We start from the raw sequence: 25,958 nt of genomic DNA, 5'->3' as shown, positions 1-25,958 counted from the left end.
ATTATAATAAAAATTATATTTTCTAAATGTATGTTATTGATCATATTGTGAACGATTCATCCATGCATATGTTTTATTTTATTTTTTTAACAGATTTATTTTTTGACCTCGTAATCTCTAATCAAAAGGTTGATCTTCTGGTGGAACGACAGACTTCTGTCTACTGACATATGCAGGACGTCTCCAATCATTTAGTTTGTTTAAACCACGCCCCTTTCTTATACTGTAAATACCACAACCTTGCGTAGAGTTGAACGAAGCGTCAATTGCATGTTTTCCTTCAAAACTATCATTCTTTAACCCAAACTTCCTTGGTTACGGCTCAGCTGACTTGAATTTACATTTCGAATGAGGAGGAATAACGGCAAATTCACTGATGTGTTTGAGACATTTCATGCCTGATTGCTAAGGCGATCACTAATGAACACAATGCTTTGGATACCTCTGGAGTTTATATTTGTAAATGCAGTTATCTTGGGATGCATAGAATGAGTAAGTGCTTTTTTCCCCTTTATATTTAGTGTATTGTGATTCAAAATGTTAAAATATGGTTATCTTACAACTTCTACAGCCTCTTTGTAAGCAAAGACCACGATGTAGGGGTGCTTGTGTCCATTTCAAACTCGCATTCGGATCTGGTTCCATTCTGCTATGCAGTGCCCATATTTTCACAATCCAATAAACAACCGATGGATCCCCACCCTAGAGTTTTTTCTTGTTCGATAAGCTGTTTCACTCTGAAATATATCACAATGCAGAAGTAAAGTCAGTCGCAACTTCGATTTCATGCCGACTTTAAAGGTAATTTTAGAATTGAACATGAACACATTGTATTATATAGCAATGTGCCCTCTCATGAATATCAAATTTATTTTTCAGACGTATATATTTTACCATGCTCTTACATTTTTGTTTTGTTTTTTGTACATAACTACGTAATAAAATTAGGATGCTTGGACAGAAACAATTAAACCGTTCCTGTGAGTGCCTCATTCACGCAATGTAATTTGATAATGCTTGGTCTTATGAACCAACCGAATGGCCAGCTCATAACTCAGGCAGCATATTCATATAAGGTTGGAATTAATGGTTGATTTACTACTGATGATTAGCTTATAAATTCATTTCGGAATGCTCATGTTTATAACCTGACTGGAATATAAAGGACGCCCCTAAATCCCATGAAAAAAACTCAAGGGATTCATAATTTTTCTTTTGTTATTCAAAACAGCATATTAATATTTATGACTTGCATTGCTCTAACCATTCAAAAAGCTAATGTTAGCTATAATGTTAGCATCCTCTCCACTTTGTCAGCAATGCAATTCTCCAGTGCAGCGATTAGTTATAAACAAATTCATTATCAAACCACCTTTGGTTGTCTTAAATGGCTGATGTATTGTTCCATGACAATAACACAAATGTGCATGTTATACATACTGTACCTTGGCTTTTCTCTGTCAACGTTTCAAACCCTCTTTTATAGCGCCAGTCTCTATAAATAGCCTAGTCACGTTGCAAAACAAACTCCACAAGGAGTCAATGATTGTTTTATATTTAACCTCTATAGGGTGCCGATATATTGTTGAATCAAGGAGTTTAGATGGTAGAATCCTTCAGCGCCAGCCAGGCAGAAATGAAACCAAAAATGACTGTTTGAAACTATCAGAGTTGATTTTTTCAATAGCCGACTAAACTGCGACAACAAACTAAACTATCGACCCTGATTAATTGGTAAATGGAATATATCTGTTGACCTCTAGAACAAATGTGCTGTTGTAACACAGCTCATGATATAACCCCTCATGGCAGAATGTATAAGCAGTGGGTTCTCTATTCTACTCTTTTCTCCTTTCTCTTTCTGTCTTTCACTATCCATCTTGAAATGGCACAGTGTGACTCTCCTCCACTTTGTGACAGATGTGACAGGTCTTAAGTAGGCAGAGTCTGGGCATATAGACAGCTGATCGATACAGTCCTGCATCGCCTGATCTTACAGCAGTACAGATGATCCTAGAGACTTAGTGCATGAGGACACTACACAAAATGTTCTGTTACAAAACTTAGTGAGCATCCTTGCTGTCTACTGCCTATATAGGCAGCATTCTAACTGAGATGTAACCTCATTATTGAGTGAATTGGGCAATTCTACATAGGTAGTAACTCTGCATCTTGCAAAAAGTGCTCTTCACTTGAAGTGCTCAAGAGACTTGACTTATAATTGATTCAAATAGAATTTGACATTAGCACATGTTGCTAAGCTAATGACCTAATAATAAGCATAACAACATATATTGGGTAAAATAGTAAAATTTAAGGGACATTTTTTCTGATTTAATTAGTTAATAACATATAATACATTTATAAGTAACATATCTCTTTCTTTGTCCACCATATTTGACATTAGCACATTGCTAAGCTAACAGCACAATACCAGAGACTATTAAGCCTGAGACAGAGCACTTGTATTAAAGGGCACCTATTATGGCATTTAAAATGTTCTTAATATTGATTTGGGAGTCCCCAACAACAGTTTTACATGCATGCAATGACAAAAAACACTTTTGTTGTCTTATAATATGCATTTATGTTTACCTGATTTGCTCACCGACTCCCAAATGATTCGTTCAACGACTAATTTTTCCAAACCCCTCCTTTGTGTGACGCTAATCTGCGGTGATTGGTCAGATGACCCAGTCAGTTGTGATTGGCATACTCTGTGCAGAGATTGTCGGAAACAGAACGCCCATCACCGCTTTGTAGTAAAAAAATTTTAGTTGATTTATGTTAGCGATCATAGCCCAAAGTTCGGCGGTAAACACCCAATCAGTTATTGTTTGCGTTAGCCCAACGCATAAACATATTGGTAAAGCACTGCATTACTACAAGTTATTGCTCTATTCTTTATGACAACTCCAATAACATCGACAAACATTTCACATATTTCAAAAAAATTGACATTGGAGACCTAGAAGCTGCGCTGAGCGTAACTTACACAACACACACAAATACTTATTAAGCATGCTAAAAAACACATAAAAGCAACAATTATTAATAATACTTACAGGTTGTGATTCGGAGGAGGAAGCTGATCCAAATAAACTTGGTACTGAACCTTCCTTCAGTATCAACCGGCTCGCGAATCCACACTTAAAAGCATTCATGTTCATAAAGCAATCGTCATTAAAATGACGCGAACACAGCACAAGGTTCGGGCTATACTTGTGTGGTATAGTTGTAAATATAAACTCTAGCCACTGATTCTTCACATGCTCGTCCCTGGGCAGTGCAAAAAAGGTCGCTTTTGATATGCACTTCAGAAGAGCGTCTTGTTGTCGACATGATGTTTTCAAGTTTTCCCTGGTGTCTGCGGTGTCTTCCAATGAGTGGGCGCGGCCAATTTGATAATTTTTCATCTTGACGTCACAACGAAAAGGAAAATGACTCACTGGAAAAACGATTCATTAGAGTCGACTCCTACTTTTGAGAGACAATAACTTTTTTTACGGTGAACTTTCATATATAAAACTTTGCAGGATGTTTTTGTTCACTTAAATCTATGTTACACACTACATGAAAGGTAATTTTCAAAATTCCATAATAGGTGCCCTTTAAAATAAATGGGATTATTAAACACCCAATATGGCAGATGTTGTCCTTTCACGAAAAAAAAAAGCACCAGCCTGACAAATAGCATTTTTCAGTGTTATCTGAGATAAAGTATTGCAATTTATGATAAAATTGTTGGCAGATTTTACTGCTGATTTTAAATAATTTGTTTGTAGACTTGACCAATCATTTTTGAGGTTTTAGTCTTTCCCCATTCAAGTAGATATGAGCTTTACCTTTACTTATGGTGCATGTATCCATACAAAATAGAAGATGGCTGCCGAGAGGCCTGACTTGCCTTGAATGGGATTTCGACGAAACTTTAAAGACCATACAATTTAACGCTGTCAAAAATGTGTTGTTTGATTAAGTGTCATTTGGCATGGTGCAGTGCCTATAGAGCTTTTCAAAGACATAAACAATAGCAAAGGATTTACAACACTGCTGCAAATGTCTGGTCCACAATCTTTCCTGTAGTGTATAACCCTTCATATAACCCTGAACTGTCAAAACAAAATGACTAGCATGTACTTTTAGGGTCTAGCTAGAGAAGAACAAATAAGATACATACAAAAACTGAAAATAAACAAAGTTATTACCCAGAGATAGAAACTGGAGTCACACTTAAGTTGCAAAAAAAATGATTTGCAACTAACTCGTAAACAATTGACTTGAGACTTGATCTGGACTTGATATTATAGACATGCTAAAAACACAAGTGATTTTATTAGTGTTTTTCCCGTCGATGTGACTATAGTGTTGGCCAACTTTCCCTCTCTCTCTCTCTCTCTCTCTCCATTTATGCTCTGCCGTTTTCTGTTAAGCAATTTCAAACAGTGATATTCGCTACACAGAACAATAGACAAAGCAGCCCGAGCGCAGAAAAGCTGTGCTTATGTCTCTCATGAGCTGGTCTCAAGCTCTCAACTACAGCGCTGCAAGGACCAGTGAGAAGCAAGGCATGAGTCACGGAAACATTTGAATTTGGCACCGAATGCTCTGGTGCAAACCTCTCGGTGAGCAAACATTAAATGGCCTAACAAAACAGCATTGATGCTGAGAAAACATGTGACATGCACAGATATAAATTAGCAGACTTTTCAAACATCACCACCTTTATAATGAATTAACTCAAGTAACACTAACTGTATTGACTGTTTTATTTTAGGGTGAAATATATTCATAATAAATATTATATTACTACTATAGCTGTATAACATTTTTAATTGGCTGCATTAGGAAAGTAAGGTGATATCGTCTAGGTTACTGTTGTAACCCCCGTTCCTTGATGGAGGGAACGAGACGTTTGTCGGTGAAGTGACACTAGAGGTCTCTCTTGAGAGCCTCAGTTGCCTCTGAGCTTTGTGAAAAGGCCAATGAGAATTGGTTAACAGAATTTGCATGTCCCTGCCCTGGACATACGGGTATAAAAGGAGGGACTTGTGAATCTGTTTAGTCAGGTTTTCCACTGAGGAGCTGAAAATAAGGTACGGTCATTACAGTGGTTGGTATGGTGTTGTGGCAAGAGGGACACAGTGGTCCCTATCCAATAACGCCACGACACTGAACCGTGTTACGTGAACTGATGATGCGGGTGCAAGCAAGCTGTTGCGTGCCAAAGAAGCAGCCCATGCCAGGCTGCGCGTAACCTTCCCCAATGCCCCATAAAAATGTCATACACTTTTTAGGTTCCCGGCATCCCTCTTCTCTTGAGGGGGGGAACAAGCAACATGCCAAGCATAGGGGCAGGCCGCACCAGCCGCAGCCTTTTATCTATGTTCACCATAAGGCTGTTAGAAGCGGCTAGGGCTATCTAACGCTTTAACATGCATCGGGGAAGGTGTCTTTCAGTGGGAAAAGTCCACGCGGTGACCACATCCTGCCCAGGCCGGGGAGGTCACATGTGGCAAATACTTCACATAGGCTTATGAGCCACACATGGAGGTGGCGTAGTGGTAGTTCCTACCTGGTGAGGGAGGAGCTCTACAAACACAGTGACCAGGGGCAGAGGGAGCTGCTCAAGGCAGACGCGGGTCTGCCGACAGTGGGACCGTACCACGGAAAATACAACACAGGGGGTGACCGATTCCTGTGGAGCACCTATTCCAGTATAGAGAAATTACTACCCGTTGTGGTCTGGTCAGGAATTCCTCCAACAAATTCGTGAGCCAGAGGGCTATGGAGGAAAGAAGCAAGCTTTTGTGGACTCACCTGGGGGTAAAAGCGCATGGGTTCGCCTCGGAAGAGGGTAAAGGCACTATGCACAAGCGGTACACCCTGTCAGCTGTCCTGTATTACCGCGTTCTACATGCTCGGACCTGAGGAAACACGGGCCAGGACCGACCCAACCCTAAGAGGTTATTGATCATAGGAGGGTACTGGGTGTTGCCCAGCCCGCTGCTCTGCCAATGTCTGCTAGAGAGGTGCTGTTGGCTAGTGCCCACAAGAATGCCTTGCTACTCATAGAGTAGAGTACTCGCTCGAACCCGCAAGGGGGCAGGAACGGCCTGGGTCTAATAGGCTGGTGCAAGGGCATTGATGACCTTGTTGACAAACCTCTGTTGGGGGACAGTGTCCCTTTCCGCTGTCCGCCACAGCAAACTAAGAGCTGCTCGCAATCATCTAGAGCTCCATGTGTGGTCCAAAATAGTTGCGCAAAGCACCTACCAGTACAGGACATGGCAACAATAAGGCTGGGTCTGCCTCCTTTTGTCTGGCCCTGTAGGAGGAATAGCACCAGTTACGAACAGACACACTTTAGGGCGTGGTGCTGCCTGGTAGAGGGAGCTCTGGCTTGGTTGATCATGTCTACGACAGCAGGTGGTAGAACACTTTTAGATCTTCAGCGACCCATCCAAGGTCCAGACGTGGAGGTTCCAGAGGTCTTGGCATGGTGCCAGAAGGTGCCCCGTCCCTGAGAAAGAAGACCCTTCCTCAGAGGAACGCACCAGGGAGGTGCTGTTGCGAGGAGCGTAAGGTCCTAGAAACAAGTCCGAGTGGGCCAGTAGGGGGCCACTATGAGGACCTGTTCTTCGTCCTCCCTGACCTGGCTCACTGGAGGAAATGTGTATTTGCGCAGCTGTGTGCCAGCATGTCTGTCCTGAGGGGAGCCTCCGACAAGGAGTACCAGAGCGGGCAGTGGGAGTTCTCATGGGAAGCAAACAGGTCTACATGTGCTTTGCCAAATCGGTCAGCTGGACCACCTGGGGTTGAGCCTCCACTCTCCACTGAGTGTGGCCTGTCGCGACAGCGTGTCCGCTGTCGTGTTGAGGCTGCTCCGGATATGAGTGGCACGCAGTGACTCCAGTGGGCGAGTTGCAACATTTGACTAGAGCACATGCTGCCTTGCCGATTTATGTACGCAACTGTTGTGGTGCTGTCTGAACGGATCAAGATGTGCTTGCCCTGAATCAGCGGGAGAAACCTGCGGAGGACAAGAAAAACAGCCAGCAACTCTAGGCAGTTGATGTTCCAACGCAGTCGAGGCCCTGTCCAGCAACTGGTGACTGCATGTTCCTAGTTGACCTGAAGCCCTAGTACATGTATGCGGATCCCCACTTGCATTAGCGGGGCAAGTAATATTATATCGAGGAACAAAGTTGCGTCCCGAAACAATTGTGCTGTGGGAGAACTCAAAGCACTTACTTTGCTCTGCATACCCAGCTGGGGGTGGGAAAATGACTGAGGAGGTCCTATGGAGGTGTCCTCTTGACTCGTCAGAACCAGAGTCTGCAGTTGAAGGGGTGGAGGCGAATAGACTGCATCCATGGTGCCATAACTGTAGGTGTTTGGCGTCAGAGCGTCGTGAGAGCGGCGTGTGTGGACACCGGTTAGGTTAATCAAGGAGTGAGGAACACTGGACCGGGCTGTGGCAAAAGGTTTCCCTGTCGGCCCTCCACTGGTGGATGGAGTGGTCTAGAGGCCAGCTCCGTAGCGGCCATCTCGCTCACTAAGTCAATCGTCTCAGGAACACTTGGGAGCCTTTCGGGTCCCTGAAGGGGTTTGTGAGAGGGGGAAATGGGGAGTTCCGGTCGAGCAAACATGCCGGACATCTGCGTGTCGGACTTAAACTGGGCGAGCAGATCCGAATGTGGCTGCCCAGTCGAGTCCTCATGCAGCAGCGATATTCTCATCCAGCTCGGGGGGTCCGAAGGACACAGAGCGAGCCAGTCTCACATCGGACTCGGACGAGGGCAAACGAGCGTGCTGGGGGGCGGGTGGTTTGTGGGGATTCACCCTGGCGAAACCGCGCCCACTGTATTCCCTAGATCATGTTCATCGCCTCAATCCCGTAGGAAGAAGGCATTGCATGGGGGGCGGCTGAAGTGGCTTTCTCCCGGATGAAGGAAAACCGAGATCGCAACGTTGCCATGGTCGTGTTCTCGCAATGAGAACATGAACCATTCATAAACGCTGCCTCAGTGTGATCGCAGCCGAGACACGTGAGGCAGTGCCCATGACCGTCAGAAGCGGAGAGATATCTGCCGCATCCAGGAACTACACAAAGACGAAAAGGCATCTTTAAAATGCCAGGTCTTTAAAAATACATTCAATGCCAATGTGTTACTCTTTTAGAGAAAATACTCTTTCAGAGGGTGTTTGCTCTTTTAGAAGCGCTGTCGAAGCACTCAGGGGCATTGACTGCACTGGCGTGCAGAGAAGAGAAAGCCACTGGTAGTGCGCTGTAAGATCCAACAGCTGTTTTTCTTTACAAAAATTTAAATTAGTCATGTTACATTTTACTATGATAGTGACGATCCATGTTTGGTTTTTACCTGAGGTTACCATGGTCTCGTTACAAATAAATACCAATGTTTAAACTATAAAAACTATGGTACATTTTCATAAGGGCAAATGCAAAATAGAAGAAGCCCTGAAGATTTATGGACAAATCTAGTTTTCCTTTTGTGAATATTCCTTCATATTCCGTTCTCTATAAATGCAAAAAATGTATAAATGGATTAATTGATTGTTTACTGAATAAAAATAAAATCCATGATTAAAGTAAAACCTTTTTTAGACATAAAATAAATAAACAAGGCAATCGCTTAAAGTAGCCAGTTTTAATATTTCAAAATTGAATTAGCCTTATTCAGGGTTTATTAAACTAACCAGCTGCAAATAAAGAATTATTCCCAAAAAACAAACAAAAAACAACACCACACTTGACTTGGACTTGTGACCAAAGACTTGAGACTTGCCTTGGACTTGGACCTCAGGGACTAGTGAACATGTCTGGCATTACCAGATCCTTTCAATAAGACTTTGAGGCAACACATTTTCTCAAAGGACATCAAATGTTTACCTGTAGTGACTTATCATAGTTTAAATGCTTACAGTTATGTCCTCAGTGGGAAGGTCAGGAATATTTGATTGCTCCCATAAAAATCGTTAAAGCTGTTAACTCTGCAAGCTTGTGACTTACGCAACTTCATTCATTATAATGGGAGAGATCTATAAGGTCACTTTTAGTTGGCAAAAATTGTGTTTACTTTCCAGAGATAAAATGTGTGCTTATCCTTCTGTTGTTAGTACTGTATGCATCCAGCCATCTCACTTTTAAACATAAGTATGATTGTTTTTTCTACTTCATCCACCATCTTGGATACATTTTTGGTGCAATGCATTATGGCGTCGCCTTCTCCATAGAGGATACCTGCAATACTGCCGTAGAACACAGAATTATTATACCACCTATCTTTTGGAACTGCATGTGCAGCGGAAGCATGACTATCATGCCTTAAAAATGCATTTTGAAGCAATACACTGGGTTTTGGAGTAGGGCTAAAGTGTGCTTGGAAAAACCTGGTGCGTTGTCAGGTTTAGCTTAGCTCTGTTTTCATTGGCTGGCTGTTAGCGGTGCAAGCACATTTGTTGTCTGATTTAGAATAGTATGACATCTATCAGCTGTCTGTGCTTGTCTAACAGTAAAACACCCAGGGAGGCAGTCTTCCCTTTGTTAGCAAAATGGCTAAAGGTTGTGTGAGCGGATGAGCGATGTGGATACTTGCAGTGTAATTGGCCACTAGAGAGCAAGATCTGTATTCTCAGCAGAGAGGCAGTTGAGTCCGATTCATTGATAGGTCAAAACAGGGAGACTGTTGTGCTGAATCATGAAGCGTTTAGCTCGGTGAAAGCTGCAATAACAGTTTACATGAGTACATGTGAAATGTGGGTGAGGCAGCGCTGTGTGTTACTGATGAATTATGTAGTTGGGTGAGCACAAGATTGTATTGTTTATTGAAAGAGTCAAGCCATAATGGAAAAGAAAAACTGTTTGAAATGAGAGCTGGCATTGAAAATATGTTTGGAAATGAGGCTGCTCACACACACTAGTACACAAACACTCAATGTGTGTGCATGTGAAATACTTGATCCTATCCACATTGCACTATTATTTAACCCTCCTATTCTGATCAAGAATGGCCACTTACTTTACTCTTTACAGTCAATTTTGACCAGAAACAGTACTGTTGTACTTTTCCCCCCTGAAAGTAAAAACAGTACAGTTATGCACATCTTTTGGGATTTTATGTTTTTTAGATCTTATTTACATGTACTTTTATTGATTCATTTGCATATGCAACTTTATTATGGTAAAAACCTAGTCGAAACATGAAGAAAATATGAGAATGTTTTCTGTATTGGGGGCCGATTGGTGCCATCTGTGTGTGTTATGATCTCACCCTCGTCAATTGTGTCCACAGTGCAATATGCCATTTTAATTTTTTTTTTAGATTTATTGCTGTTAAAGGGTAACTAAACCCTAAACCAACTTTTTTTAGTTAATGATCTGTAAGCATGGGGCTTTATTAGTACTGGTCATTGATTCAAGTAATTTTTTTGACATTTGTGAATAAAGTGTTTTAATTCTACAATATATGGTGTAAAAACGTCTGAGTGCTGCCCTCTTCAGGTTGAACGGTGGCTACTGCAGTTGACTTTTCCTATTGGTTGTTGCGGTACTTTGTGACGTAAGCGGTGACAGCTGACGTAAGCAGGTTCCAGCTCACCACGCCAGATTCATGTACATGTCGTCTTGCGACCGTGTGAGGAATAATAATAACATAGAGTCTGACAGCAGCTGTCAATTAATCCGTCACTACGAGTCTCAGGTGCTCAGCCCCGCACTTGGTTCGTTCCCTCTATCCCCGCGGGGTCTGCCCACTTTTCCAGCATTTTCAAATATTTCTAGTGGGTGGAGTCAGACTCTGAGCAGGTGTTTAGTTACCCTTTAAACTCAATGACCATGTGTGTGGACTATAGGCTAATTTTTCTTAAAATATCCTACATTGTTTATTATAGCATTGAGAATCAATGGATGGTTCCAAAAGTAGGTAAATGTTAATTTGAGTTAAGATGAAAATAAATTGCATTTCAAACTGTTCTGAGACCAGTGCAGCCAAGTGCATTCACTCATAACATCAACAGTTCAGTTTCAGGCTGCAGATGATGTTTGGATCACTCAACGTGTTTGGCAGACATTGGACAATGGGAATCAGTACATAGATTAAGAATTGTTCATGCAAAATTGTATTTTAACATGGTTGACAGTGATCGGATGATGCTGGCCATTACTTTGAATCTGAATTATTTATGCTAATTTATATGTAATGTCCATAAAGTCTCAAAAACCAACACCCCTGCAAACATAATTTGATTAAGAAATCTAACGTTTTATAGGTTTGTATTATTTAATAACTTACTCACAACTTAGTCCCACCGTCCACATATGTGGACATCCATTTTTAGTTAAAATATTTGGTCTAATTAATTTTTTGCATTTATATTAGGGGCTACCAGTTTTAAATAAAAAAATGCAAATTTGTGTGTGTGTGTGTGTGTGTGTGTGTGTCTGTGCATGTGTGTTTGTGTGTGTGTGTGTGTGTGTTTGTGTGTGTGTGTCTGTGCATGTGTGTTTGTGTGTGTGTGTGTGTGTGTGTGTCTGTGCATGTGTGTTTGTGTGTGTGTGTGTGTGTGTGTGTGTGTGTGTGTGTGTGTGTGTGTGTGTGTGTGTTTTGCAATCTGCATGTTGTGTAGTCTCACCCCTTAATATATGTGTGTGTTTGCTCTGCATTGTGGCTGATGTATATATATATTTTTATTTTTTATTTTTTTTACAATTAATTTCCTATGGTTGGTCAATTTTGACCTCTAACAGTAAATGTGTTCCTTTTGTTCTGGTTTACGACCACTTAGACTTATCAAATCAAGTCAATTTGTGTGTGTGTGTGTGTGTGTGTGTGTGTGTGTGTGTGTGTGTGTGTGTGTGTGTGTGTGTGTGTGTGTGTGTGTGTTCAGATGGCAAGTGGATGAAATGCCACCAAGTATTGTACCGCTCAGATAAAGGAAACCGACAAAAATGACAGAACAGTATAGGAAGGTTAAAAAATATATTTTTGTACATTTTCTATCGGTCATATCAGCTGTAATTCATCAAATGATGATCAAATGATAGAGAATAGTGTTATAACCTTTCATATATCAAAGATATATGGTGTAGTCAAGCACACATTTAGCATGTTATAGAGTTGATTCAGGTGTCTGGATCACTGTAGACAGTGACGCTCTTTAATCCTGCCAAAGTGTGTCAGATAACGGTGGTCTGCTGCATCCTCCGCTATATAGATCTCAGAATCTGCCCATAAGATTGAAATTGCATGTGCTAATTTCAAGTGATTTTGTGGCTGTGCTTGAAGCCATATATAGAATATATTCTGCTAAAATGGCATGTTTTTTTTACATACTATACAAAAAGATGATGCAATAAATGAGAGAACGTGATTCATTACTTCCAAGCTGAAATTTTATGAGGTGCAGCTCATATGTATTTACACAGGCACTTATTGAGGCTAAATCATACTGTTCATGTGTATCACTTGCTATAGTTTACTTCCACATTGCTTATTCGTTAAATAGCAATGTCTAAAGTAAATCAGGTCAATCACTGAAACAACAGTGCCCCCTTGAGGAACAAATTGCTTGTATAATACAATATGAAATATTCTTTCTTCCCTTACAGGTTGTTTTTGAAGCCACAGTTTCATCTGAGCAGAAGGGATACATTGGCCTGGATGACATTGTGCTGTTAAACTACCCCTGCTGTAAGTCCTGTCTCTCTCCACACACACACACACACACACACACACACACACACACACACACACACACACACACACACACACACATTAACACTCTCACTGACCTTTTCCAGCATGTAGGGGGGTGTATGATCAGGTCAGCCCACCTGGAGCGAGAAACAATGGTGCCTATTTCTTCCCGTCTGAAGCTTGGGGTCTCTTACTTCTGATCTGAATAGCCATCATGGTAGACAATTATCCAGCGACACCTCATTCCATTTCCCTTGTTCTTGCCCTACGTCTACTTCCAGCGGGTGACCTTTCGTGCACATATCGCCCTGTCTCTCGCCCCAGCAGTCGGCTCCTCAGATTTATTTATTTTTCTAGGGGAAGATAAAAGAAAAAAGGTGCTTTTCTCGTTGGCTCTTGTGCCCTGTGTACTGCTACTTAATCTGATGTTTCACTCGGGCGTGAATGCGGGCGAGTCCCCTGTGCGCATTTCTACATTGTTATTTTCTTTCTTCTTGCGCTTCCTGTGTCCCCACATACCTGCTGACCGACACTCCATTAGCATTGCTGGAGGTGTGTGTTATTCTGCTCCAGTTGTTTGGACTGAGGGCATCAAAGCAGTGGCTCACCGCAGGTCCTAATACCTGCTGACTATTGGGAATGCAGTGCAGGGGAGGGGGGTTGTGCGTTTGAATTCAGAGACTCGGTTTGTGGCCTGTTGTAATTTGATCGAGTTACTGAGTCGAAACTTGCCGTCCTGCATCTTCTGCATTCCTGCAGTTCAAATTGACAACCTGCAGCAAGAACATTATTGCATATTCTACAGAAAGCCTACAGTCTACAGCAATCAATTTTGCTATAGAGTTTGTCAATTTGTCTGAGGCAGACTTTGAAAACTCTGTTTTCAGTTTCCTAACATCATCGTTTCCAAATATGCAATACTTTTCGAAAGACTCTGTTCCTGTGTGGATGAGAGGCATAAACGTAGCAAAATCAATGAGTTTTCAGCTGAAAATCTATTCACGTGAAGTGACTTTAGGGGGCCTTCACCAGGGTACACATGTAGATGGAAATATTTGCCTATTTGTCCATTGCACACATGCTTTTAGGATGCTATGTCAAGTTAAAAGTAGTTCAACATTGGAAAACAGATCCCTGCATTGTTGTATTCAATTGATTTGGCATGAAAATGATTCATTACAGAATTTACATATGGTCAGTGATGCATATTGCCGAAGAATGGCCCTTCCATATAGAAATTAACAAACATTTTTGCCTTTAGCACATTCACGCCTTTACAATAGATGGCGCAAATCGACAAGCAATTTTACCCTGTTACGACAGGTGGCTAAGTCCTCCGCCTATGATGTATACGGCATACGTGGTGCTGCATGTTCTTCCCAAACAATTCAGCGTTATTTTAAACAGTTCATAAAACGATGTTCCCATTAGTGTTGTGGAGTGTCAAGGTGGTCTATGGCAAACCTTAGGTGCGTAGCAATGTTTTTGTTGGAAAGCAGCGCCTTCCTTCATGGTGTCCTGCCATGGACACCATGCCTGTTTAATGTTTTCCATATAGTAGACTCATGAACAGAGATGTTAAACAGTTCCAATGACACTTTCAAGTCTTTAGCTGTCACTCTAGTGTTCTTTTGTACCTCATTGAGCATACCGTGGTGGGCCCTTTGATTAATCTTGGCTGGACAGCCACTTTTAGGGAGAGTAACCACAGTACTAAATTGTCTCTATTTATAAACAGTTTGTCTAACTGTAGACAGATGAATATCTAAGCTCTTCAAGATAACTTTCTAACCCTTTCTAGCTTTATGCAAAGCAACAATTCTTGATCGTAGGTCTTCTGAGATCTCTTTTTTGCTAAGCAAGGTCCACTTCAGCAGATGCTTGTTGTGAATAGCAAACTCAAAATGTTACAGTGCTTTTTATAAGTCAAAGTATGTCTAACCCACACCTCCAAACTAGTTTGATTAATTGGAAGCCATGTTTGCCAACTCCTGAGTCTAATTAGCTCTTGTTGACATCCTTAGCCTAGGGGTTCACATATGTTTTTCAACCTACACTGTGAACATCTGAATGATGTATTAAATATGTAGAAGTACAATACAATCATTTGTTTGTTATTAGTTAAAACAGATTTTTTTCCCATTATTGTAACCTAGATTAAGAACAAACCAGATTTTAAGACAAATGTATACATTAATGCAGGTAATACCAAAATAGTTCACATACTTTTGCTGACCATTGTATTCCATGACACTGTGACATTTAATTGAAGATACTGTATATATTATGAAATGACATCACAGACAAAGGAAGTGACATCAGGCATTGAGCAATTGTGCTGGTTTTACTAACTGCCCCAGCTCCTGACACATGATCCACAGCTCAAATTCGCTTGAGGTGTTAATGACTCATTAGAAATCATTGTTTCTATTCAAAATGTTTATTGCGGAGAAGATTTACATTTGGTGTGAAAAGGTCTTTAGATTTAACATATTTCAAGGGTAAATTTGTTTTGCATTGGTCCATGCTGAGACATCATAAGGGTGAGTAAATGATGAGAGAATTGTCATTGTGGGAAAACTATTTCTTTAATGTGGAAAAAATGATAATTTACTGATCACTAACAGTATATGTTATATCAGCAGATTTACGATACATACATTTTTGGGCTTCTTGTCTGGCATCTTATACATTCCTGTAACACTTGCACTGCTGGGGCATTTAGTACAGTAACAGGGACAGGAATATAATGCCCTATTTGGTAATTTGCACACTGCTGATGAAGGCAGAGATTAAAAATGAAAGTATAAAATTAATCAATGAATAGTTCAATGTACTAAAAAAAGTGTGTGCTATGTATTTTTATGCTTATTACTTTGAGTATTACTTTGTTAGCTTAGCAACATGCTAATGTCAAATTCTATTAGAATCGAGTTTCTTGGTCGCTTCGCATTAGGAGTGCTATTTTGTGTGGCATGCTTAGTTGCTGCTTATGTAGAGCATTCAATTCGGTCACTTATGAGGTTTTATGACAGGTAGAATGCTGTCTTAGAAGATGTTTGCCTATGTAGGAAGTACACAAGGCAGCTCACTGGAACAGAGCCAGGCTCTAGCCTCCGGATGGCTCTTTCTGCTCTTGATGTATCATCTAAATTAATGGTAATGAATGATAATGGAGAGTGTTTGTGAGGAAATTAAACCAATTTGGACACACAGTCAGTTTAACCTGTTGATACGCAATCCCTCCGCACATGGTAGTGATGTCACCCTGCTTACATTTAATATATAATTTACCGTCAACAGGTTAAAACTGATCTGAACCCTGTGTATCTTTGAGAAACTCCCTTACAGGCCCTTACAGACAAAACCTCACCTCAAGCAACAGGCATTATTTGTCCTGAATGACAATGGAGTGAAGCACCTGTCCCGGGGTCATTGTGAGAGCCTGTCACCATAGAGACAAGTTTCTAGAAGGAACCAAAGAAAAATTGTGGATTCACTATGCTGTCCAGAAAAGGATAAAAAAAAGAGTTGTGAGTGAAATCAGATCTCGTACAGGTTTGGCTTATCAATGCTAAAGTTAAAAGAAAATAGATTATTTTATAATAAACCTTTGGCACACGCAGAAATGCCTTTTTGTTTCTTAGTTTCAGAGATGGTGTAATTACTGTGTCTTGGCTTAGTATGGCAGTATCCACTGACACACACAGTGCTCAAACTGAGATATGATGTGTGCTGTGTCTATATGTATATATTGATCATATCCTAACAAGGTCACATGTCAAGGTTTGGGTAGATTAGATGGCAAGCAAACAATCAGTTATCGTAGTCAATGTGTTGAATGCAGGAGTAAAGACCTGAGCGACTTTGTTAAGAACCTAATTGTTATGGCCAGGTGACCGGGTCAGAGCATCTCTGAAATGACAAGGCTTGTGGGTTGCTCACAGTCAGCAGTGGTGAGTTCCTACCGACAGTGGTCCGAGGAGGGACAAACCACAAACTGGCGACAGAGAGTTGTGCGCCCAAGGCTTATCGATGCACCCTGCTGCGTATAGGGCGGCGTAGCTGCATACCGTCAGAGTGCCCATGATGACTCCTGTCCACCATCAAAAGTGACTAAAATGGGCATGCAAGCATCAGAACTGGACCTTGGAGCAGAAGAATGTCACTTGGTCCTTTTGCATCACATGAGTCCAGCAATTCATGTGGATGTCAGATTGACACGTGCCACCTAGCTAAACATCATTGCAGACCAGCTACACCCCTTAATGGCAATGGTATTCCCTGATAGCAGTGGCCTCTTTCAGCAGGATAATGCACCCTGCCACACTGCTCACATTTTTCTGGAAGAGTTCAAGGTTTTGCCTTGGCCTCAAATAACTGCCGTTTACTGGATGTTTTTGGCACCATTCTGAGTAAACTCTAGAGACTGTTGTGTGTGAAAATCCCAGAAGATCAGCAGTTACAGAAATACTCAAACCAGCCCATTTAAAAATAATTATATATTTTTGGTTTTGTTCGTATAATGTATATACATATACATGTTGATATTATATATTGTTCATATTATTATTACACTATTTATAACACTATTGTCATTATTACCATCTCTATTATGACCATTATGATTGTTAATACTATTCCATTACCATCAATATTATTCTAAATTATTATTATCAAACTACAGTCTTACATCCCGTCCCCTTTTGTTATTATTATTATTATTTTTATTATTTATTTTATTTATTATAATACTTTATTTTTTCCTATTTTTTTTTTTCTTCCAGAGTATGTTATTTAAATAATTTAATAATTTTGGGATGCGGATCTGGACGGCACCATGGGATAGGGTTAGCGAGACAGTGACTACACTGACACCATGGTGGGCCGGCTCCCCCCGCGGGGTTTGGAAGGGGTCTTGGAGCGGACTGTGTGGTGGGTCAGTTCTCCTGATTTGGACAGCAGTATATTGACTACAGAGTGGGCCGGCTCCCCTCACGAGGTTTGAGAGAGGATTGTTCAGTGGGTTGGCCCTCCCTGGTGGGGTTTGAAGGCGACCTGCAGGCCACATGCATGCTGGTCTCGGTCGTGAAGATGCATCAGAGTGCTGGGTCCTGGCTGGGGGTGCCCTACTGTCCTACTCTGATTCCCCCCGAATGGTGGCCCGTCCCTGTATCTCCGCGGTATGCCTCCTCCCTTTATTTATGTATTTTATTTATTTGAAACAGTTTGGTTCCTAGTCTATTATTCTATATACATAATATTATTTTATCCCTCTCTACTGTTAATTCCACAGCTTGCTTTACATAAATATTTACATACATACTGAATAGAGATGTACACACGCACAACACAACCTCATACCTACACTTCACATAATCACATGCAAAACCTGATTTGTTTGTTTTTGGTTTATTGTTTTGTTTGTCCTGTATTTATGTTGATGTAAAAAAAAATAGATATATATAAATAAATAAATAATTTATGTAACTAACCTAACTATATATATATATATATAAACATTTTTCGCATATGCATTTTAAACCTGTTTTTAAAAGATTCGTCCTTTTCCTCATCTTGGACATTTTTATTTTGTCACTGACTGAGAAATCTTCTTAAAAAACAAAGAAAGAATGCAGAGAAGTTGAAGGGATAGAGGATTATTGGAGGGTATCATTGAGCAGTTTCTCTGGCTCAGATGAGCGGACAGACTTTACATTTCATTTTTTGAAGCATAAGCGTAGAAACAGGCCATTATGTTTACACCAAACCATGTGCTATTGCCAAAGGCAGTGCTGTGAGCTTTTTGCACCGATTCCACACAAGTCAACTAAAACTGGAGCAAAATCATGCCAGAGGAACCAAGAGCAGAGAGGCTTGACTGGCCTATATCTCAAAACTACTCCAGCTACTCAGTTTTATGGAAGACCTGCATAATTAGGCAGTCATGTTCACCAGACATCGATCAGACACATTTCTTTAGATGCATTCTTGCATTCAAAAACATAGTGAAATGTTATCACCATGACGATACAAATTTGACTGTTTGCTTCACTTGCGCATAGGGATAATTATATTTATGCTTGGGTATAACTTATGCTTGTGACTGCGGTGCGTATTTTCCATTTCCCTTTTTGATTTGTAACTAGTAGCACCTAATAAAGAAGCACAACAAATACAAATAATTATATATATATATATATATATATAGAGCAAATATTTTTCCTAAAAATTGTTGTCCACATATATTGACAGTGGGACTAAGTTGAGAAATTTGAAATAATATCAAGCTATAGGGGTCTGGGTAGCTCAGTGAGTATTGACGCTGACTACCACCACTGGAGTTGTGAGTTTGAATCCAGGGTGTGCTGAGTGACTCCAGCGAGGTCTCCTAAGCAACCAAATTGTCCCGGTTGCTAGGGAGGGTAGAGTCACATGGGGTAACCTCCTCGTGGTCGCTATAATGTGATTCGTGCTCTCGGTGGGGCGCGTGGTGTGTTGTGGATCATGGAGAGTTGCATGAAGCCTCCATATGCGCTACGTCTCCGTGGTAATGCGGATTGAGGCGAGTCACTACACCACTACGAAAACTAATGAGTTCGAAACACACCTTATTTTATCCTAACTCCATATAAACTTCTGAAAATAAAATTATTCAGCTTTTGGATGAACCCATTGCATAGTAAATAGATAGAATGCAATAACTAAAGTTAATAATTAGAACCATACGATAGAGTGATAAAAAAAATATAATATAACAAAATCTATATTAAAATAAAGCAAAATGACCAAATATTTCCCAAAATCCACGTATATGGACATTGTGTTTATCAGCACGCTGACTTGCGTAAAATGAAAGCATTTTTCAAGTGGCATATTAAACGAAATAAGAGATGCTACTCTTTACACCCAAACAGGTTTCAATGTAATAACTTAATGAGATTTCTTACTAGGGTCACTTTGGCTCTGCACTTGTAGAAGCGCTTCACAGAAATCAATGTTATGTTGCTGTGTCACATGACTTGGTGCGGCAGAAATGTAACCCTTAAATAACAGTCTAGATTCTTGTGAACTGTGTTCAGTTGGTTTAAATTAATTTAAATTATACATTGCATATATCCATCCATCCATCCATCCATCTTCAACCATTTATCCGAAGTCGGGTCGTGGGGGCAGCAGCTCCAGCAGGGGGCCCCAAATTCCCTATCCCGAGCCACATTAACCAGCTCTGACTGGGGGACCCCAAGGCGTTCCCAGGACAGTGTGGTGATGTAATCTCTCCACCTAATCCTGGGTCTTCCCCGAGGCCTCCTCCCAGCTGGACGTGCCTGAAACACCTCCCTAGGGAGGCGCTCAGGGGGCATCCTTACCAGATGCCCAAACCACCTCAACTGACTCCTTTCGACGGAGCAGCGGCTCTACTCCGAGCTCCTCACAGATGACTGAGCTCCTCACCCTATCTCTAAGGGAGAAGCCCGCCACCCTTTTGAGGAAACCCACTTGTACTCACGACCTAGTTTTTTCGGTCATGACCCAACCTTCATGACCATAGGTGAGGGTAGGAACAAAAATTGACCAGTAGATCGAGAGCTTTGCCATCCGGCTCAGTACTCTTTTTGTGACAATGGTGCGATAGAGCAAGTGCAATACCGCCCCGCTTCTCCGGCCCGTTTTCCAGTAGCTGGTCAGCTAAATAAAATGAAGCTTTCAAGCAGATTATAGAGTTAACATAACAAAACATACCATCTTCCATCGTGGACTCCAGCCATGGCTGAGTCAAGGGCACTCACCCTCCCATTGCTCGCCTGTCTAGATAGTGTCCATTTCCTTTAACCACTTCCACTTTTTCTTTACAGATGGTTCTGTAGTCACGTTTACGTTTTTTAACTTTCCCCTACACTGTTGGTAGGTCTGGTGGTAGCCATATGTGGCCAACCGCTGAGACACTTCCTGAAAGACTTTCGTTTCACGTTGTTTCATTCTTCGCTAACGAGAGGACTGTCTGCACCTCGTTTATTGACCATGGCGTGGTTTTGCACTCAGCTATTTCTTCGAGTCGAGTTGTACCGTGTAGTGGAAAAACACAATAAAACATAGTATGCTTGCTCCAAGGAGCTGTGTTTTAAAATATATTTGCTCACTAATCACCCATTGTTGCATAACTAGTCGACCATCCGGACCCCTCCCTAGTTTGCACATTGTTTACAGTATTCTGCTGTTTTCTTTTTCACTATTGAAGCTAGCAGACTGATAGTAACAACCACACATCCGGGGAATAAAACATATCAGACCGGTCATCCGGGTATTGCGAGTCATTTTTCCTACTTCTCGTATAACTCTGCAATCTCTACAATCTCTTGTAATAAGCTGGATAATGAGCTGTCAGACAGACATTTGTGCAAAATAAATGCCAACAGCACTCTAATGCAAAGTGGAGTAGCAAATCAGCTGTTCAGCGATTTCTTATCACATAATAACATATTTTTATGCAAATCAATATTTCATATCCATGTATTTATTTTTTTGGTTAGTAGCCGTGTAATAAGCAGGATAATGTACAGGTAGCCGGTTGATATCGCTTCAAGTCAGGGTCACCCTGTCAGGGTTTATTTCATGATAACAACTGGCTGACTGTACATAATCCCTTACTTAGTCCACAAGTGTTCACAAACAACAACTGACCTATTCTGAGAACTAAACTTGTTAGTTTGGCACTAGAGTCAAAAGTCATTCAAATCAATAATACTTTATATTAATAACAGTAAAAGCTGTTTTGGCCATACAATAAATGTCAGCTTCAACCACCTACACCTCACTTAATATTAAAACTGTGCTATTAAACAATCAATAACATACTGTACAGCAACGGCTTTCTCAGGCAGAACAAATTGTGATTTCATTGTGTTCACTGTCTATTCACATATGGCTTTTACGATGGAAGTCCTGCTGCAAGACAGCCATCATCAAACCATTTGTGTGGTGCTTATTAGCAGCGCATTTCAGGCTGATGCAATTATAGATGTAAGCTAGAAGGCCACTCACTAGCTGTATTGTGTAGAAGCGAACAAAGTGCTTTTCAAAAGTCTATAGAATTCACTTTAGATGCCGTTTTGAGAGCATTTGAAGCAATCCACTCTGAGCGAACTTTTCTTTAATAGATGTTCCTTTACTAAGGACACTTTTACATTCCAGCGGTTGATTTATATTAGAACTAGCAGATTTTTTCTCTTTGCTATATGAAGGCCACATTTAATATACAAAAACATTTAAATAAACCAGTGAGAGTGTGAAAAGTAAAAAGATTCTTTTTAAAAGTCCACAGGTCCAAAAGTGCCTGACTGTTGAAGAAACATCCTAGAACAGCAAAGAAGGCTTGAATAAACTGAATGTTTACCTCCCATCTGTATAGCAGACCAGTGACTTTATTTTTCATTGGTTTTGGAATAGAACAAGATGCATGCGCTTTGATTCACTCTGACAGGAAAAATAAAGCTGACACCGCTTGTATTTTCAGGAAAGCTTTGAGAATAGTTGAAGTGCAGTCATATTGTGGCACCAACGCTCTTTATAACGAGAGCGTGTAATGATTTGATGCTGAGCTGACAAGCACTGTCAGATAAGAATAAATGAGGCGTTCGCTGGGCATGAAGACAAAACATGACGCATGGAGATAAGTGATATGAATGGACTGCATGAGAACTGAGGAAACAGAATAAATCATTTTTATTCGTCATGTTTATTGCAAAACAGTGAGGGCAAAAAAAGATTTCGTTAGGAAAGACATCAAATGGTACAAAGGGAATATGCAGATGGTTGGTTTAGAGTGCTGTGTGAGGAACATTTAACCACGAAAACAGAAAAAAAGATCAATTACGTTAATTGTGCATTTCTTGTCAGTTACCGCCTTCTGCTACTTATAACATCAACGGAAATGAGTGCAGTTAGACTAGCAAAATATGTGGAAGAGAATGGTTTAGAACCTTGTTATGACCTTATTGCAATACATTATTTGGCACTAGAATGTATATAGAAGGGTATTGAATTGAAGTTTCAACAGGTCCGGTCTCTACATTTCCTGGAAAATAATAACTTGCACTAGTGACAGCAGTCAGTATGGCTTTGAAATGTTTATTATTATTTTATTATTTCAAGCTGGGTGACAGCAGTCCAGTTTTTGTATTCAAATAGTTTTACATTCTGAATATATATTAGTAATTATTTTTACATTCAGATAGATCAGGGATGGTTTACCAACCAGGCCAATGGGGCCAGTGCCCAGGGGCCCTTGAACTGGGCTTTAAGGTTACGCAAAACCAGTTTGGCGAACCCCCCGCTCGATAACCCATTAACATCGAAAACAAAAAACAATCACCAAATTCATTTTCAAAAAATTAAAACAAAAAACTGTTTGTCACTAAAGGCACGTAACATGCTGATTAATAAAGTCTAAAAGGGTGACTCATGAACTGGTCCGGTCACAAGTCTGCTTTAGCTGAACCGTCCGAGTCATTTATCAGACAGATGAAGATAGTTTCACTTTGCTTTTTTCATATTTTCTGCCGTGTGTTTTAGTGAAAGATGCCAGTCTCCATCTCCACTGCTGCTCACCGTGTCTCTGCTGCTGTTGTTAAAATAACCGCGGCTGGAACTCTAATCAGGCTTTATGTGTCGCCTTGTGTATATCACACGGGAGAGAAGCAACATGCACAGAGCAGGAAATGAACCATGTTCGGTGCTTGAGAATAAGATGATATAGCGCTGATCACTCCTGAGTTCTTGTGGTGTGTATAGCTCTGTTGTTTTGATGCACTGCTCATTAAAACAGTAGAAGTGTTCAGATAGGTCCGGATGGAACCAACCGTTAATTGGTTATCGCTGGTATATAGTGTGCACGGTGACATTAAACCAGACATGGATAAACCCTGTAAAGCCTTACATATGAAATTATTTTTTTACATTCAACTGTTTTTATTACCATTGGACAAACTATAATTTATATGTGTGTGTGTGTGTGTTTGCATATGTTTTTTATGTATGATATTTGATACATTAGGCTTTAAAGGTCATTATGCTCCTGAGGCCTAGCAGTTAATTTTTGTGGTGGACATTTGTTAAGTTTTTCTTAGCCCATCCGGAGGACTTTTCAGAGATACCAAATGTTTGAGAGTATGGCCATGAAAACTTCCTCTCCTTGAGCTATAAATATGGATTGAAATGTATCAAAGTTCAATTCATAAAATATTTGTGGCAGGGCGGAGGGCAGGGCCGGGTCGTGATCCTACACTCCCGGTCCCGTATTAGGCTAATCAAGCCTCCGTGAGGGATAAAGGTCGACTGCAGGGGATCGTGCGGGAGAGAGAGATCGTTTGCGGACATGTCCGTCGTGTGTGTTTATGTTGTCTTTTAAGTTTATCATTAAATTATTATTTATATTGAAAAGCAGGTTCTTGCCTCCTCCTTTCCACTGATCCCTTTACAATATTCTTTTTATCAATAAATAATTTTCATCATATTCATTTTATGCACAAGACTCTATATTGACATTTAAAAAGGGAAATTTTAAAACTTGTTTCGAGTATCAGGAATTTATTGTAAGATGACATCATAATAGCTTGTACTGTAAAATAATGAGATCTTTATAATGACAGAGCAGGCTGCATATATGAAAATACACAGAAATGTTAGTTCACACATTAAATATATCTTATAAAATGTAGCTGTCAGAATTTTCAAAGGTCTGATTTTTTATTTTTTTGTGGTGGACATAAAATTGAATATATTGTCATTGAGAGATATACATCAAAAGCATGTTGTATCATATTTGATACATGGATTTCAAAGAGTTTTGTTTCAATAAAATAATATATAAAATTTGAACCAAGCACAAGTTGCTTATATTCAGCAAATACTCATTTTAAAACATCCGTAATGATATAATCATTACTGTCACTTTTACTTTATTTATCTAAGCTGTCATTTATTCAAACATAAGAGTCATTTTTCACACAAGTCTGCCACAATTTTAAACAGATCGATATAAACACTGACACCACTTTTTCACAAATGACCACAAGATGGTTCCATAAACATGTGAAACTTACGTACCGTAGATTGTTTGACTCGACAGCTTGAACTGAGAGTGAAACATTATCCGAAAGGGTAAATATAGATGCCATTGAGAGCTGGAGTCTGGTGGCCTTTAAAGCCAAGCTTACACTACACAACTCGCAGGACTGTAGTGTATCATCTACACGACCGTTAGTCCCTAACTGAGGCCTTGTTTATACTGGTATTAAAATGCATTTTGGGTGATCCGAACACAAATGTACAAGCAAGACATCACCTTTACACTTGGTCATCTCTTTTGACCACTTGTGTTCGGATGTCAAAGAGTGAATCTCTGATTTCATGAGAACAAACATCAGTAATGAACCACAGAAAAACTGTCCGTTAAAGCTGCCCTTAGCATTGTCCCGTTACAAACGGATCACCAAAAATGCATCTTAAAATGAAGACAATGAAATTAATTTCTAAATAACATGTCAACAAACATCAAAGAGTGGCACTTTATTGCCACCATATGCAAAGGAAAAAAAGAAAATAAATAGCTGAAAACAGGGTGTAGATGTGGGTTTATTTTATTTTCTTATTCATTTTGTCTCCTTCACAAAACCTTGTTCTGCTCTTTCAACAAACATGAAAGAACGGCTTTGAATATGATTTAGACAAAGGGTAGGATATTATAAAATAATTAGTAATTATGCTTCTATATTTCATCGGCTGTGGCTCACTGTCATCTCTTGCTCGTCGAGACAGTGCACACACCAGACGTCTAGATATCAAGCCGATGTGAAAACTGTCGCAGTGTCTGGGACTAGTCTTGGCCTGTCACAGGAGTGCGCACACAACAAGACTGTTCGAAGTGAGATACGAGACCAGTCGTCAACTCAAAACATCAAAGGAGATGAGCTTGAGTCATGTAGTATACAGTAAGCTTAACTCAGTTGCCCAAGAGCAGAGCCCAGAGATAAGAAAGAGCCGAAGAGGAAAAAAATCCTGGAGCACAAATTACAATCTGGTTTTATCCTTTCCTTGGTCATGTGACCAGAACTAGACATGATACATTTTAAGTGACCAATCAGTAGACCACACTGCAACCCCCAATGTACCAGAGTTGTAACCATTTGCAGACCCCAAATAAACAAACGCCACAGCCAATGGGCTGTTAGATCACTATTA

At 40.4% G+C, this 25,958-nt stretch overlaps 1 protein-coding gene across 1 annotated transcript in view; it reads left to right on the top strand.

Annotated features, from left to right (window-relative positions):
- LOC127619505 (receptor-type tyrosine-protein phosphatase U-like) overlaps window positions 1-25,958 on the top strand; it is a 432,480-nt gene that overhangs the window by 187,190 nt on the left and 219,332 nt on the right. The window contains exon 4 of the mRNA XM_052092344.1: window positions 12,632-12,713. Coding sequence (XP_051948304.1) covers window positions 12,632-12,713 — 82 coding nt within the window. The remainder of the gene's footprint in view (window positions 1-12,631; window positions 12,714-25,958) is intronic.

This window comes from Xyrauchen texanus, chromosome 26, assembly GCF_025860055.1.
Source record: "Xyrauchen texanus isolate HMW12.3.18 chromosome 26, RBS_HiC_50CHRs, whole genome shotgun sequence".
NCBI classification, from domain to species: Eukaryota; Metazoa; Chordata; class Actinopteri; order Cypriniformes; family Catostomidae; genus Xyrauchen; species Xyrauchen texanus.
The sequence above is the reverse complement of the archived record's forward strand: the minus strand, read 5'-3'. Positions and strand labels throughout refer to the sequence as shown.